At 33.3% G+C, this 16,546-nt stretch overlaps 1 protein-coding gene across 2 annotated transcripts; it reads left to right on the top strand.

Moving 5' to 3' along the window:
• Nucleotides 1-9,281: 9,281 nt before the first annotated feature.
• On the top strand, nucleotides 9,282-15,908 carry LOC147387646 (auxin response factor 3-like). Of its 2 annotated transcripts, none has more exons than XM_086420674.1 (12): nucleotides 9,282-9,723; nucleotides 9,803-9,859; nucleotides 9,945-10,115; nucleotides 10,485-10,569; nucleotides 10,652-10,742; nucleotides 10,831-10,995; nucleotides 12,640-12,756; nucleotides 12,840-12,915; nucleotides 13,900-14,062; nucleotides 14,164-14,993; nucleotides 15,074-15,264; nucleotides 15,398-15,908. In XM_086420674.1, exons 1-12 carry the CDS (start codon nucleotides 9,484-9,486, stop codon nucleotides 15,567-15,569), a joined length of 2,358 nt encoding a protein of 785 aa, XP_086276800.1. In that variant the 5' UTR covers nucleotides 9,282-9,483; the 3' UTR covers nucleotides 15,570-15,908. The 2 variants fall into 2 exon arrangements, with proteins under 2 accessions (XP_086276800.1, XP_086276799.1); XM_086420673.1 differs by having other exon boundaries at nucleotides 9,933-10,115.
• The last annotated feature ends 638 nt before the right edge of the window (nucleotides 15,909-16,546 follow it).

The following is a 16,546-nucleotide window of genomic DNA, read 5'->3' as shown; positions in this document are numbered from 1 at the left end:
TAGCTTTGGGCCCACGTGTCTTGAATGGCATACCCTATTTACGAAATTACCCTCGTTTAGCTTTGATGTGGCACGCAGTGGAGAGCTTGTGAGCATATTAGTTAGGGAGTGCCAAAATGAATTTCGAAACTTACTTCTAATGCCACATGGATTTCTTTATCCACCAACATAATTATATATTTAAAGTCGTGATTTTGACTCAAAAATTTTCACTCAATTTGTACTCGACTGCCATGATAAAAGTACATAACCATAGATTTTTTTCTTCGAGATACATAAAGAAAAGATCAATGATTCTGTGCCCTTACCACGTTAATCAAGTACAAATTAGTAAATATTTTCGAGTAAAAATAAAATTCATTAGCAATATATTTATTAGAAAGGGAAATACATGTAGGGATCAGTATTGATATTCTTAAGATTTGTTTTATGGAAAAAATATTTTTATTTGTGTATTAATTTTTTTACTTGTGAAATAATTTAATTTAATTTTTTATTTTTAAATAATTGATTATGCAAGTAATTACCAAATGCCATTAATATCCCCTATACTCAATTATAGAACGATAATGATTACCGAATAGTCCTGCACATGCCACATGGCATGGAGGTGCACTCACGAAACTTCCCTTACTACCTTAGTAAGGAAAGTATGTTAATATACAAAAAAAGGATCTAATATCACATATGTGCCTGGCTAGAAGTGGACCTGCATCAATGATCCAACCAAACCATCAGATGAGTCGGGCTTAGAATAGAACTTTTATTAGATGAGATTAATATACTTCATATATGGTCCGACCATATCGGCCCGCTTTATAGCCATAACTACCGCATAAGGTTGGCATGGGATTGTTTGGTAGCTGTTAATTAACTTAATTTGAATATAGAAAAAAAAAAAAATAAATAAATAAATCCAATAATGCCATCTACAACTCTTTTATCACTTTAGTTTTTATTAGTCCTATCTGATCTATTTTTATTTTTATTTTTTAAAAACTCTGTTACTCAATAAATTGAGTGGAATTTACGTCATTTTAAATAATTAAATATTTAAAATACTCTCAATTCTTTATCACATATTTATTATATCGAAAGTATTTTATGTATTTAACATTTTTAAAAGATGTGTGACTTAATCCAAGGTTTGTTAAGAAAGAAAAACACTTTTTTCACTAAGTTAGTAGAGAAAGTTTCTCATGTCAATTGTTGTCTTTGGAAACATAATCTGATGCCATAAGCACATATGATACAAAATTCTCAGAATTTTGCACAAAAAAAAAATAATTTAATTTTCACCATTGATTTCTATTTTAAATTTGAGAGTTTGATGACTTTCCATTTTCAACACCATGGATTAAGCTCAATTTTTTTTTTCTCTCTCTTAAATCTGATATTTTTCTAGAAAATCTAGAAGAGTGTAGTGTTAAATTGCCAATTTGATAATTCATATGGGTCCAATGACCATTAATTACATTTCAATTCTTACTATATAAGTCAGGCTAAAGGGACAAAAGAAACATCTTGTTATTTGTTCACTAATTTTTGATATCTAGTAGATCTCTTAGTTGGATTCGAATCCAGATGACTTTCTAATCATTTGTCAAAGAAAAAAGAATGAATCGATCTCTCTTTTTCTTTTTCTTTTTTAGAATAAAATGTTTGTTGAGTAACAAACTTATAGTTGTAAATAGAATATGATGAGTAGATCTGCCCGATAAATCTCTTTTTTTTTTCTTATTCTTTATGTGTGAGATTTTTTTTTTTTTTTAGAGAAAGATAAAAGGGGATTTTGCCCCGATGATGGATGTGAGGGTCTTTAAGTCATTTTCACTGATATACAATGATTAGACTGAGGTCAAGGGGTATGTCATGAATTTGAAAAAAACAATGAAGGTATCTCAAATACTCACCAAAAACGTGGCAGATAAGGTTTATCCATTTAAAATATCCGCGTGATTCACAATTACGAATCGTGTAGCATCCAAATGCCGTTGGATCTAAGGATGACGTTCACCTGAGCTGACATTTAGCTCCTCACACAGATAGACTGGTAGAACTGGAACTACCGCCGTTGGACCAAACAAGTAGCCGACAGCAACTGTGCTGGTTTAAAGGACGGTGTAATTCCTTTTGCAAGAAAATCCAGTGGGCCCCACAATAAATAATCTTTCACCACGTGTCCTACATCACATGATATAAAAATACAGCTAATCAGACGAAAATACCCCTAAGCGTAAGATTCCGACAACACATAGGTCATAGAGAGGGAAACATTATTTAATAATAAAAAAATTAGCGGTGGAGATTTAGCCACGAAACAGTTTCTTGATTTGGGAATTGTGTGATAGAGATAGATTGATGGGACTAAAGTACGATGAGAAGGCTGAGAGCTGCGTGAGAGAAGGAGCCCCGCGTAAAAGTCGAGGGGTGGTGTCTCTGAATCTCTGCTTCTCTGCAAAGTCACTTTATTCATTGACGCTGCACCTGCAGTGCGCGTGCTCTTGCTTCGAGAACTGATGTTGATGGCTCAGATTTCATCTTCAATTTGAAGGAAATTTTAAAGTTTTTTGTGGCCCTTTTTATACAAAACTGGGTGTTTAATTACGGAAAGTGACTACTAAAGAAGGGCTTTCAAAGGTTTAGCTTTTGTAGTCTTTAACTTTCTTCTTTATACATAAAAAATTGGTTGAAAGTTTAATTTTGTGTGTACTACTATACATTATGATCGTTTAAATTCATGCATGTTTTTGTTTAGGGTTTATGAGTTTATTGTGACCACTCAGGTAGAAATTTGTACAACATTGATGCATATAAGATTTAGAGTTGTTGTATATCGATCGGGCAAAATATACGCGATTTGTACGCGACTGATATGACAAGACCACAGAAGTACAAAAAAACTATAGATCTTTTTTCTTCAAGGCATAGAAGGAAAAAGATCGATGATTCTGTGCCCTTGTCACATCAGTCCCATGTGTTTTACCACGTCTATTTATTGTTAATAAGATTTAATAATTGCTAATGATTTTTTAATTTAAAATTTTTACTTGATCTAGTTGATTATCGTGGCAAAGGCATAGGACTGTTGATCATTTTTCTTGTGTATTATGACTTTTTAATAATTGTTAGAATCATTGATTATTCATCTGAAGTCGATTTACTAAAATATCATTTATTATTACAAATTAAATTTTATTTTCTTCTCCATATTTGAAACCTTATACTTAGACTTTCAACCTCTGTAACCATTAACAACCAAAGAATGAGTTACCACATCATCATTTTGTGGAGATCGTCCATTCATGAAATAACTACAATTATTTGATCTTGAAATAGAAAACAAGGAGAGAAGCATTCAATAAATCTCGTGAGTAGTGAAAAAATTAGTGATTCATACCCTCAAGATTATACCTCAATAATTAGGTTTAATAGCATAATCAAATGAACATTAACAATAAAACTAAGAAACAATTGAATAATTACGATTTAATAGCCAATCCCCCAAAGTATCATTATGCTAAAAGTTGCTTTTTGTTCCTCAAATACATTTTAAGACGTTCTTATAGAGTTCTAATCTAATCTCCCAGATTGTATCACTTTAGTGCATGGTTTTATCACTCCAGGTGGTCCTGTTCACTTAGGGCCTGTTTGGATACTAGGAGCAGAACTACTCTTCCAAAGAACAGGAGCTGAAGTACTCTATGGAGGAGCTGGAAAAGTAATTATGTGCAGAAATGGCGTTTGGCAATCAACTCTATAAAGTACTGGCAGAAGTATTTTTGTGCTGGAAGTTTGTTTGGGAACCATACTGACTTCTCATGACTTCTAGAAAAAAGACTAGAATACCCTTATATTATACCAGTTACTGTTTTTTATCTTTTAGTGTCATAATATGCCTTCAAACTATATTGTTTTTGACATTTTAACTATAAATATTAATATAATATAATATAATAAATATTAATATAATATAATATAATATTTTAAATATTAAATATTAATATAATATGTTTAAATCCATTATACTTAAAATTTAAAAAAAAATTTGACTGACTGTTTTTGACATAATATGACATAATATTAAAAAAAAAATTTGACTGACTGTCTTTTAGTGTCATAAGATGCCTTCAAACTATACTGTTTTTTACATTTTAACTATAAATATTAATATAATATAATATAATAAATATTAATATAATATAATATAATATTTTAAATATTAAATATTAATATAATGTGTTTAAATCCATTATACTCAAAATTTAAAAAAAAAATTGACAGACTGTCTTTTAGTGTCATAATATGCCTTCAAGCTATATTGTTTTTGACATTTTAACTATAAATATTAATATAATATAATATAATAAATATTAATATAATATAATATAATATAATATAATATTTTAAATATTAAATATTAATATAATGTGTTTAACTATAAATATTAATATAATATAATATAATAAATATAAATATAATATAATATTTTAAATATTAAATATTAATATAATGTGTTTAAATCCATTATACTCAAAATTAAAAAAAAAAATTAATATTAATAAATGTTTCTTTTGTTTGATTTAAGGGCAAATGAATTAGAAATATTTTCATAGAAAATTAATAAAGTTAGGGGTATTTTGGTAAAACGAACCGTTAGATTTTGACTCCTCGCAAGAAGAGTTTTGAGAAATAGGTTTTCTTGACTTCTTCATAAAGAGTAATTTCTTGCTCTTGCGCGGAGTAACTCTTCGAAAGAGTAATTTATACAAACGCATCCAAACGACTTCTAACTCCCCGCAAGAGTCAGAAGTAGCCAAGGAGTCCTATCCAAACGCCTACTTAGTTTTCTTATGAGTCGTGCTACACTGCATGAATTGAATGCTTGGTTCAACAATGAACTGATCTGGTAGTGCACAGATAATCATAGATTTATTTTCTTGAGATACAAATTAGAAAATCAACAATTCTGTATGCACAACAAGTCAATTTAGTGTCCAACGCAGACAATCAAGTATTTTCCTCTTGTTATAGACCTTGTTGTGTTTGCCCATGCTAGGACACGTAGTAGTCAAGGAATGTCTTACCTTTAATTAATTGATTTTGAAGTCATATTATAAAAAATAAAAAAAGGAAGTGCATCCCAACATTAGGCACATCCAATCCCACCCAAGAAGTCTTTGGATTCAAGATCGAATAATCTTCCTATTGGAGATTGATCGTTTGTGTACTTGGGATCAAATAGTTTTTAGGCAAGTGTTTCGGATGTCAATTTACAAACCTCGATGATAATTTAATCGGTATTAGGATCACCTAAGATTAAAATGTAAAGTAATATGAAACCAAGATAGGCCGCGTTTAGTCCTCTCCTATTCATTCCTTGAAGTTGAATAAGGAGGAGAGAACAATCCGAGTTGACACCGTTTATAGAAATTTTTTTTTTTGTGGAAAAATAAGATGGTTTTCAAAACTTTGTAAGCAACAAACTTTTCATTCCAATATAGATCAACAAAAAATTCACTAATTTGAACAACCGTAGTCATTGCTTCAAAACTTCCCAGTAGGGGGGTTTGTTACTTTATAACTTCCAAGCAACGACATCGTTGAATTCACCACTTTGAAACTTTTAAGTAATGAATTGGTCGTGTTGTTACCAAAAAAAAAAAAAGAGTAGTGAAATCATTACTAGTGATTCATGGATAAAATGAGATTTTTATTTTTTGAAAAAAAATAATTGATAACTAACTTAGCTTCATGACAATCCGAAGAATATTTGAGACTTTACTATTGCTCATCGATCTTTGTGAAAAATTGCAAGAGTGTTTTCGCCATTTAAAGCCTCTAGTAGGGTAAAAGAAACAATCATATAGTTTACAATTTTTTTGTAAAACCACAAAACATTTAGATGATTTTTTTTTAAAACTCCATTATTAACTAGTTATTGAAATTTGAGTAATTTTTTTCAAAAAAGTATATAATAAACCCATTTTGTGGACTGGTGGGTGAACTTGGAGATGGAAATTAATGAGCTTTTATCTACTTAACACATCTCATCCAATAGTGGATTTATAGATCTAATCTCATAATGTGGATCATAAGACTATGACAAGAGGGTAGCTTAGATTAGAAGAATGTAAAATCAAGAATATCTCATTTGGAACATTGAACTTAAAATTGAGGATAATTATATTATCTCAAAGAATCCTACAACCAATAAATTCATGCCATGTGTACCTAATAATCTTGAGAACTCAAAAGAACAAAATTTTTTTTTGTGAATTTTTGCTCTAATGATTGTTTGACTTGAAAATTTTCACTCAGTCTGTACTCGGTACTTGACTGACGTGGCAAGGGTATAGAACCATTGATCTTTTTCTTGTGTATCTCGACAAAAAAGATCTATGGTAATGTGCCCTTCCCACGTCAATCGAGTACAAACAAAGTGAAAATTTTCGAGTAAGAAAATCATGACTCTTATTTTTTGGAAAGGGAAATGATTAATACCCAAAGTGACCTATATTTCTCATTCTCCAAGTCATTATGTCATGAATAATGATTTTTAACCAGAAAGTCTTCACTCAGTTGACATGACTTGGACAAAAAGGATTGCAATTAAGTATCTCGAGAAAAAATCTATGATTCTTTGTCCATGTCATGTCAGTTGAGTATTGACCGAGTGAAGATTTTCTAGTTAGAAAATCAACACTCTTATGTTATTGATTGATAATTGGTATGAGTTTTGATTTTTTGACGTCCCCTAATGTGACATGGGCTAGAATCATAGATCTTTTCCTTGGGATGCACAGTTACGCATCCCCATAAATATGTGCAATTGTGTATAGTTCTAACTCATGCCACATCATGGAGCTTATGTTAGAGGGAGGCGTCAGAAAATCACTAATCAAATGTTATACTAGGTTATAATACCAATCTTACTATTTATGATAAGGCTTAGATGATAATGATCAAATCGTATTATTAAACAACAAAAGTATAGTTGTTTAGTTTAATTAAATATGTTGTTCAACATTTTGGACCAAAGTATAGTTGTTTAGTTTAATTAAATATGTTGTTCAACATTTTGGACCTCTTGACTGATCCATGATCTCCTATTGGATGATTCATGAGTGGAAAATGCACCAAATTAAACCCAACTGAAATTCCACTTATCCACAGAATTGTCCTATGTTTGGTCAAGATTCTACCTAAAAAGGGTCAAAGTGATAGTTGGCCAAGGCCTAATATTAAATAAAAACAATTTTTTGTTTAGACTAAAGTATTAAATTTCAGGAGTCAAGAAATTTCACTATCACAAAAATATAAATAAACACCATTAAGTTAAAAGTGAACATGATTTTGTTACTGTACCATCCGTTCTCTATGATGTGAAGATCATCCTCACAAAAAATCAGTTCAATCTGAAAATTTTAAGTCCATCAAAAGTGATTTAAAAATTATTGATAAAAAATCGACTGTCCACATTCTACATCACTTTTGATGGGGTTAAAAGTTTTAGATTGGACTGATTTTTTTTAGGATGATCTTCTCATCATAGAGATCATCCTCACAAAAAATCAATTCAATCCGAAACTTCTAACACATATTTTGAAAAATTATTATTATTACATTGTTTTTACATATGTCCCATGATCCATCCCCGATGGTGTGACCATCTAACAAAATCATTTACAGGATTTATTCATATTTTTGTAGTGTGGTAATATTAATACCAATTTCAATGGCCATGGTAATATCATTTTCATACTTAATGCAAGCTTTTTTATGAGTCGTGATTTTTTGCCACCTCATCTGACGTACATTCCCTGACAGGGTGTGGGCTATAACCATAGATTTTTTTTGGGATACACAAATATATATCTCTCATAAATATGTGTCAATATGTATCATTGTGTATCCCGAAGAAAAATCTCTGGTTATGGTATATAGCACGTTAATGAAAGTATGTCAGAAGGGAAAAATGAGGGTGGGGCGGGGGAGGGGGGGGGGGGGGGGGGTTTAAAAAAATCATTAATTTTTTTTAGTAACTTCATTGGGCATTGAATTCAATACCGCATTGATGTGAATCATAGATTCCTTTCATTGTATCTCAAGATAAGGAATCTATGGTTTTATATGTACTATTATCTTAACGCAATGTTAAATGTAGAATCCAACGAAGTCAATGTAAAACAAACTCTAAAAATAACAGTAAAGTTTTGAATGAATATAAATGGAGTAAATAATAATAGAGAGTAAAAAATAAACATAAATGGAGTACAAAACTTGGCTTGGGAGAGATCTAATCATAAAAAATTATTATAAATTTACATGAAAATATCAAAATGATTTTATTTTAAATAATATTAAAATAAAATTCAAATATCTTGTAATTTAGTTAGATCTAATATTTTCTTATGACCTAGAAATATGAATTAATCCAAATGTTTAGTTCGGACTTTGACAATGATACGTTAAATAAGGGGAGTTGCTATTGGCATTCTAACTTTTGCTTATAGTACCCCAATTTCTTAAATTATTTATCACACCCCAATTTAAAATTAGACACACTCTTCTCACAATACAAAAGTTTGGCTCAAATTATAATCTCAATATTATAAAAGATTAGAAAGCTCACCTACAACTATCACTAAGCTTATAAAATTCTAAAATAGAAATCTAATCTAAAGAAAACAAGAGAACTTCCATTGGTAACCCAACTTTTACTTATTTTTAATTATTCACTTATTTTCGTTTTTTTTTTTAATTCGAGTGTAATAAGTAAAAATTACTGTGCCAATAGTGAGTAAAAGATTTTCTTTATTTTTCCTTCTGTATTTTGTCTTATTCAAAAAAATAAAAATAAAAATAAAAAATTGTGAAATAAATAGTGAGTAAAAGATCAGTCCCGTTTGAATCTGAGCTTTTAATCAGAAAGCAGAGCAGAGAAGCAGCCTACATAGGCCACCTCACCTAAAAGAGGTAGAACGACAAACCAACTAGACCCACTTAAACAAAACAAGAGACTTACTAATATCTCACGTAGACGTCATCCCCATTGTCTTCTTCCCTCCTAAACTTCTGTGGTCCCCCGATATTTACTTAAACAAAGAAATCTCAATGTTTTTCAATGGCACAGATTTAGGGACGACGATACAAGGTTGTCGTCCTCAGTTTTACCCAAAGTAATCTCTGATTTGACGTGTTACCGAAAAGTTAAAAATATAAAAATTAAAGAGTAATTTGACTGCAAGACTGACACGGCGACACGAGAACAGAACAGCTAAGTATGTACGGGGGTGCGCATGGTAGTAAATAGTGAGTTACTTTTAACACACCTCCTTTTAGAAACACTGATGAGAGGAGGAGGGGGTGCGCAGGTTAAGTTGCAGGTCGAAATGCAGACATGAATGCTCTCTCTCTCAGCTCCGCCATTATCACTTACAGAACCTAAGCTCTTCTCTCTGAATCTACTCTAGGGTTTTGATGGGAGTTGTTTTCGACCTTAACACCGCCATTATAGACGAAGATGCTTCTGCTTCTGCTGTTTGCTTGGAGCTATGGCACGCGTGTGCAGGGCCTCTCATTTCGCTTCCAAAGAAAGGGAGTCTCGTTGTTTACTTGCCACAAGGACATTTGGAGCAGATTTCTGAGTTTCAGTTACCAATGGTGTACTGCGATCTCTCTCCTCATGTTTTCTGTCGAGTTGTCGATGTGAAGCTTCATGTGAGTTCGGTTTTTGATTCTTGGGTTAAATGTTCTTCTTTGGTTGAATTGTTGTTGAATTTGAATTTGAATTTGGTAGGCGGAGGTGGCGACAGATGAGGTTTACGCGCAGGTCTCACTTGTTCCTGAAACTGAGGTAGGAAATTTTGTTTTTTTCCCCCCAATTCGAACTGTTTGGCTAATTTAATTGTAAATTTTATTTTTTGAAGCAATTTGAGCAGAAATTAAAGCAAGGAGAGATCGAAGTAGATGACAAAGAAGAAGAAATTGAAGGTGTGAGCAAGCCAACTACGCCTCATATGTTCTGCAAGACTCTTACGGCTTCTGATACGAGCACTCATGGAGGTTTCTCCGTGCCACGACGAGCTGCCGAAGACTGCTTCCCTCCATTGGTAATCTATTAATGTTTTCTTCTTCCAAATTCTTGTAAATTTGAACTGCAATTTAGTTTATGAGCTCAATGTCCCAAATTATTGTGAATTTGAGGTTCAATGTAGTTTATGAGCTTAATGTCCTAAATGATTGTGAATTTGAGGTGCAATGTAGTTTATGAGCTTAAGGTCCTAAATCATTCTGAATTTGAGGTTCAAGAACTAGGATTAGTGAACTCTGCAATGTAGTTACGTGCTTAAGGTCCTAAATTTATGTGCATTGTGGTTTTCAAGAACTAGGATGAGTGAAATCTGCAATGTGGCATATGAGCTTGAAGTGGGTGTTTAGGCGTCATGTGTGTTTTTTATATTTTTGGTTCTCTATTGTAGAATTATGAACAACAAAGGCCTTGGCAAGAGCTTATAGCGAAAGATTTACATGGCATGGAGTGGAGGTTTAGGCATATCTACAGGGGTATGTTTAATTATATTAATTTGAATATTGATTACTTCAGTATGTCCAAGATTATAATTCAACAAGTGTCTCTGTTTTGCAGGTCAGCCACGAAGGCATTTGCTCACGACTGGGTGGAGTGCTTTTCTCAATAATAAGAAGCTTGTCTGTGGTGATGCCGTACTCTTTCTCAGGTTTACTAATCTAAATTATGAGGATCTTCAATTAATTATTATTATTTTCCTGAATGCCCCTTTGACGTTGAATTTGATATACGGGTAGGGGTGACGATGGAGAATTGAGATTGGGAATCCGGAGGGCAGCTCAAGTTAAATGTGGGGTTCCTTTGTCGGTTCTTCGCAGCCCGAGTTTGAATGTTAACAACCTTAAAGCTGTGGCTACGGCTATATCCACGAAGAGTTCCTTCGACATTTACTATAATCCAAGGTATAGATTAAATTGAATTATTTCCGCAACGATGATTGACAATTTATATGCTACCAAGAGGCTACTATATAAATGTTGAACTGGTTTAGAGAGTAATGTTGTTCGTTCCAAGTGGTTGTCCTTGCTGGGTTTTATTCTGTTTATTGATATGTTATGTTGGCTAACGCTACTAAAGTTTGAGATGATTATCTCAGTTCTCTATGTCTCATGAAATTTAGAAGCCTCTGTAAATTTATCCTTGTAGCCTCAACTAGAATTTGAATTTTGGTTTCATTATATACTTTACGGAAATATTTCTGTCATTGTGAAAATATAGAATTTCTGGAGACTCAAAATATTGTGAAGTTTATAGGAACATAGGAAACATGTGCAGGTGCCAGCTAGCTTAGTAAAGTCTTTGGGTGATGATACCATAGGCTTGGGATCAAATCCTGCCCGCACTGAGTTACTGAACTCATTAAAAACAGGCTTATCAATCGAAAAAAAAAAAACATAGGAAACATGGTTAACATTTTAGCAAATAATAAAGCCATACATTACAATTACAACAATCAATCATTAAGTATGAAAATGAAGTTTTGATTGAAAAAGTAAGTTACGACAAGTAAGATTCAGAGCTCATCATCACCTTATCCTAGTTACTGGGGTCAGTAACATTTTTAGAATATTTTTGTTGTTCTATTTTTTATTGTTACCCCTGACCGTGTCATTGGTTCTCCATATTGTCCATTTAGAGCACTCTTCTTGCACCTAACTGCTCCTCACTGATGCTGTTATTGGTCTTATCTACACATGCCTAAATTATCTCAAACCTGATTCTCTTATTTTGTCTCCTATTGGACCTATTCTTAAATTCCTATTTCCTTTTTCTTTGCCTTACCACTCATCCATCTTGACATCCTTATCTATGCTATGCTCATGCTATGAGTGTGTTGTTTCTTGAAAACTCAACATTCAGCTCTATAAAGCATCTGGTATTATTGCTGCCTGTAAAATTTTCCTTTAGTTTGATCTTTACATGTCGATCACAGTCTAGAAGCGCTCCACTTCATCCGCCCAAAGTAATTCTGTGTTACATCCTCCCTTATTTCTTCATTTTTATGTATAATTCAAGGTTTGAGAACCCATTGCTATCAGCCTATTTGAATTCAAGTAGTTGTAAGAAGCTAGATTTGAACCCTATTAATCAGCTGAATCATTTTATAAACTTGATTCTTTGATTGGGTTAAGGTTAAAAAGTAAAACTAATATCCTATAAATCACTGATCAAAAAAAAAAAAAAAATCCTATAAATCAACTGATTTGCGTGAAGAAGTAAAATTAATATTTCATATGTTAATTAAAAATCATAGCACAAAGACTATGCTCTCTGGCTTGGTCTGGTTTAGATATTCTGATCAATTTCGAAAGGACATGATGATTAAGATGTGTCTTGGATTTTTATTTTCTCAGAATTTCTGTATCTGGTTTTATTTTCATATTTGAATGCTTTTCATGGCTGCCAATTAAGGAGAAATTTACTGAACATTTTACTGCTTGGGTATCATATTCAATGCTTGTGTAGTTTGGATAAACCATGTGGTGTTAATATCTCGGTGGATCACTTGGTCTGTGTTCTACTAACGTTTCAAATTCATCTTGTAGGGCAAGCTTGTCTCAATTTATAATACCTTTCCGTAAATTCTCAAAGAGCCTGGATCATTCATTTTCTATTGGAATGAGGTTCAAAATGCAGGTTGAAACTGAAGATGCTGCGCGAAGGTGTAATTACACTTCACAAAATTCATGCTGAAAGTCTAGAGAATGTATATTAACTATTTTATTTTATATTTTAATTATTGCAGCTTCACAGGAATGATAACTGGGGTTGGTGATATGGATCATATTCAATGGCCTAGTTCAAAGTGGAGATGCCTATTGGTATGGAATGCATGTTCTTTTTGTGGATTCAGTTTGTTTCTCTTGGCTGTGTTTGTGTCTTTATAAATAAATTCGTAGTATGTTTGGTGCCGTTCACACGTGTTGCATGAGTTGAATTTCCAATGCTTATTATACCAACCACACTCTCCTTTAGACGAACAAGGAAGTGCGGTTGCATTACCACTTGCAATGAAGTATATGAGGCTGTGCAGGTGGTGGGGTCCGTGCCCATTTTTTATTAGTAATGACTAGAAGAGGCATGTGCAAAGGCACATGTATTTGAAGAGCTTATTTGTAATTAAAAATATTGATTAAGGGTGGTTTTGAAGATTACATAGGAAAAAAAGGATATTTTTGTAATTTTAAAAACTAAACGTGATTTTAGGGACGTGCGATGGTGTGATTACAATTTATATCAAGTTTAAATGTTAAAGTGGGGGCATTGCAGAAATCTTCTATCATTGGAAGCACTTCAAAATCCCCTTACTAAGCTCATTAGTTTTTTATTTATTTTTATTTATGTAAATAAAATGTAAGTGCATTATTTGATCTTTCAATTTTTTGATGAAATTGCCTGTTTGTTGCTTATGCATCTGAGCTCTCAAAATTTGTAATAGTACCCTGATCACAAGTCTATATTCTGCGTACCTGTTTTGGCTTGTGTTTGGAGGGCACTCTGGGCACTTCTCGCGTTGAAATTCCTGTGTGGAAATGCTGTGGATTTCTGCTTCTGCATGAATTGTTGTCATCTTCAGATGAAAATGCTCTTGCTACCTATTTTTATTTAATGAATGAAATACCCCTAGAATGTTATGGGATATCAAATTAATGACCCAAAAAGACAGTATTTTAATATATTTACCAAAATATCCAAATTTTTTTTACAAAAAGTAGAAGCCCATAGAAAATCGAAATAGACCAACATGTTTCAATGCCTCTATTACTACAATTGGTGACATTAAATACTATTATTCTCCTTTACAGGTAAGGTGGGACGATGATGTCCAGTCAAATCGGCAGAATAGAGTTTCTCCATGGGAGATTGAGCCGTATGGTTCGGTCTCAAATTCCAGCAGTTCGTCGGCACTTGGTTCAAAGAGAACCAGGATTAGTCTGGCTTCAACCAGACCAAATTTTCCAGTTCATAGTAGGTCCTTGCCTCACACTTTTGGAGAAACGCTTTATGAATGAAGTTCCCTTTGTTTCATTTAAAATAATGAGCTTTTGCTTTTCCTGATTTTCTTGTAGATGGGACTGAATTTTCAGACTTTGGGGAATCTTTAAGGTTCCAGAAGGTCTTGCAAGGTCAAGAAATATTGGGTTTTACCACTCCTTTCAGTGGTTTTGATGTGCTCAATCATCACTCTTCAGAAATAAGGAGATGCATTCCTGGTACAAACAGAAACGAATTCAGAATGCTTCCAGGAAATTCTGATATTTCCTACGAGGGCATAGGCTTTGGAGAATCTGTTTTCCATAAGGTCTTGCAAGGTCAAGAAATATTTCCTAAACAACCGTACAAAAGAGCTCTGGTTCACAACCAAGTTCAGGACAACGGTGGGTTTGGAATCTTTAATGGCATTCACAATTCTAGTGCTGGAAGTGAATGGCCTGTGATGATGCAGGGTTGCAATGCTCATGTGCAACCGTCTGCCCCATCTATACAAGTGTCATCACCATCTTCTGTGCTAATGTTCCAAGCAAATTCTCAGGTTTCTTATCCTTACTCTTTGAATGCCATCAATAATCAAAACCAGCGAAGCAGATATTCACCAAGTCCTCTTAACGAGAATAACCGACTAGATGCCTTCCAACCACCTGTCGCATTTCTAACTCAAACAGCTTTAAGGAGCAATCAAGATTTGTTGCCTACTGATAAAAGTGGTTGCAGACTCTTCGGGTTCCCCTTATCTGAGAAACCATATATTGTAAACAAAGAGGATAACACCACACCAAGTACGTCTCTATCTTCAACTGAGAACTTGAATCTGGACATCTGTTCTATACCCTCTACTAAAAAGCGGTTGTATTTGAAGCCTCCTGGCTCAATTGAAGCATTTGTACGAAGTTACACCAAGGTAAGCATTTCTTATGCTATAAGATCAATTCCTTTCGATAATGTGTTACATTTAATTTCATTATGAGAGATGGTATGCAGGTTCAGAAGCAAGGGAGTGTTGTAGGCAAGGCAATTGATCTCACGAAGCTTGATGGATATGGTGGTCTAATACGTGAGTTGGAGCGTGTTTTCCACATGGAAGGGCTTTTGAATGATCCTGAGAAAGGATGGCAAGTTGTTTACACGGATCACGAGGATGATATGATGCTCATTGGAGATGATCCATGGGAGTAAGTGGCATTGCCCTTTGAAAAATATGCTATGATTTTTTAGTCTTTTAGTAGCTTTAGTTCCTCAATTCTTCCTGTAATTCTTAGGCCAGATTCGATCTCTATCAGAATCTTCATTATAATGGTTCTGCAGGGAATTCTGCAACATTGTTTCAAAAATTTTGATATACACACCCGATGAAGAACTAATGGTGGCACCTGAGATGGTAGGCAATGATGCTCATAGTTGCTCAGAAGAAGCACCTGGGCCAAATGGTATATCAGAGTTGTCGAGGGAGTCGCATAATTCTTCGGCAATTGCTTGAATGCAACTTTATTTCCTTGGCTGTGGTAAAACTTGTTTTATTACTACTTATTTCTTTTTTTTTGTGTGAAAAACTTGCAGCTTGGATTCCAACTTATTAGCATTATTAGCTTTCCTCTTATAAATTATCTAATCTACTCTGGTTTTGAATTAATCTACTAGGTCCTTTCTTTGTAACACTTGTCATTGAAGCAATAACTTCTGAAACTGTCCCAGTGGAACCCTTTTATTGAATTTTAATAAGAGATCAACGATTAGATTGTTGAGCATCCCTTGAATGTATCCACACCCATTAACTAATATTATGGACTTCTCTGTGGATATTTGAATTACAGGAGTATCATCATGTCTTCTCCCAGTAATTATAGATTCCGATTAGCCTCACTAAGATTTCAACTCATACTAAGGGTTGTTGAGCTCACCTTGTGGCATCCAAAAACATGATCCAATGCCACAAGGTTGTAGAGTACAAAATTCTATGAACTTTGAAAAAAAAATAAAAATAATGATATTTTTCATCATTGAATTTTAATTTTAAGTTTTAATTTTAAGTTTGAGAGTTCCTGGAAGTTTAGTAGCCATCCAGTTTCAAAACCTTGGATGAAGATGACCAAAAAAATTTGTTTTTTATCAGAGTTTTTCCCTGAAATCTAGAGGGCTGAGGGCTGTGGTGTTGGATTGCTCTCCTATGATCTTGATGCAAATTTCAAATTGGTTCTCATAGATCATAATATTGATCGGACCGCAACATGTGCTTCTCTTTTAAGATTATATGTTAGTTATGCTGAGTTGTCTGTCATGTGGTTATTGTGATCCCACACATCTTAGGCCCAACTCCTGATTTATCCACCAAAAATCAGTTTGATTGGTGTATATAAGAGGGGGTTGTAGCATTTGGTTGATTAACCTGTTGAAATTGGCGAAGTTTTTTGGGAAGTAGATTTTAATGGACAACCATCTTCCCTCCTACATGCAAGG

This window comes from Akebia trifoliata, chromosome 13 (assembly GCF_017979445.1).
Source record: "Akebia trifoliata isolate Shusen 1 chromosome 13, ASM1797944v1, whole genome shotgun sequence".
Taxonomy (NCBI): domain Eukaryota; kingdom Viridiplantae; phylum Streptophyta; class Magnoliopsida; order Ranunculales; family Lardizabalaceae; genus Akebia; species Akebia trifoliata.
The sequence above is the reverse complement of the archived record's forward strand: the minus strand, read 5'-3'. Positions and strand labels throughout refer to the sequence as shown.

Coding starts and splice junctions, on each gene's coding strand:
- LOC147387646 (XM_086420673.1), top strand. CDS start 9,484: ATGGGAGTTGTTTTCGACCTTAACACCGCCATTATAGACGAAGATGCT. Junction 12,757..12,839: donor ACTGAAGATGCTGCGCGAAG/GTGTAATTACAC, acceptor TAATTATTGCAG/CTTCACAGGAATGATAACTG. Junction 12,916..13,899: donor CAAAGTGGAGATGCCTATTG/GTATGGAATGCA, acceptor TCTCCTTTACAG/GTAAGGTGGGACGATGATGT.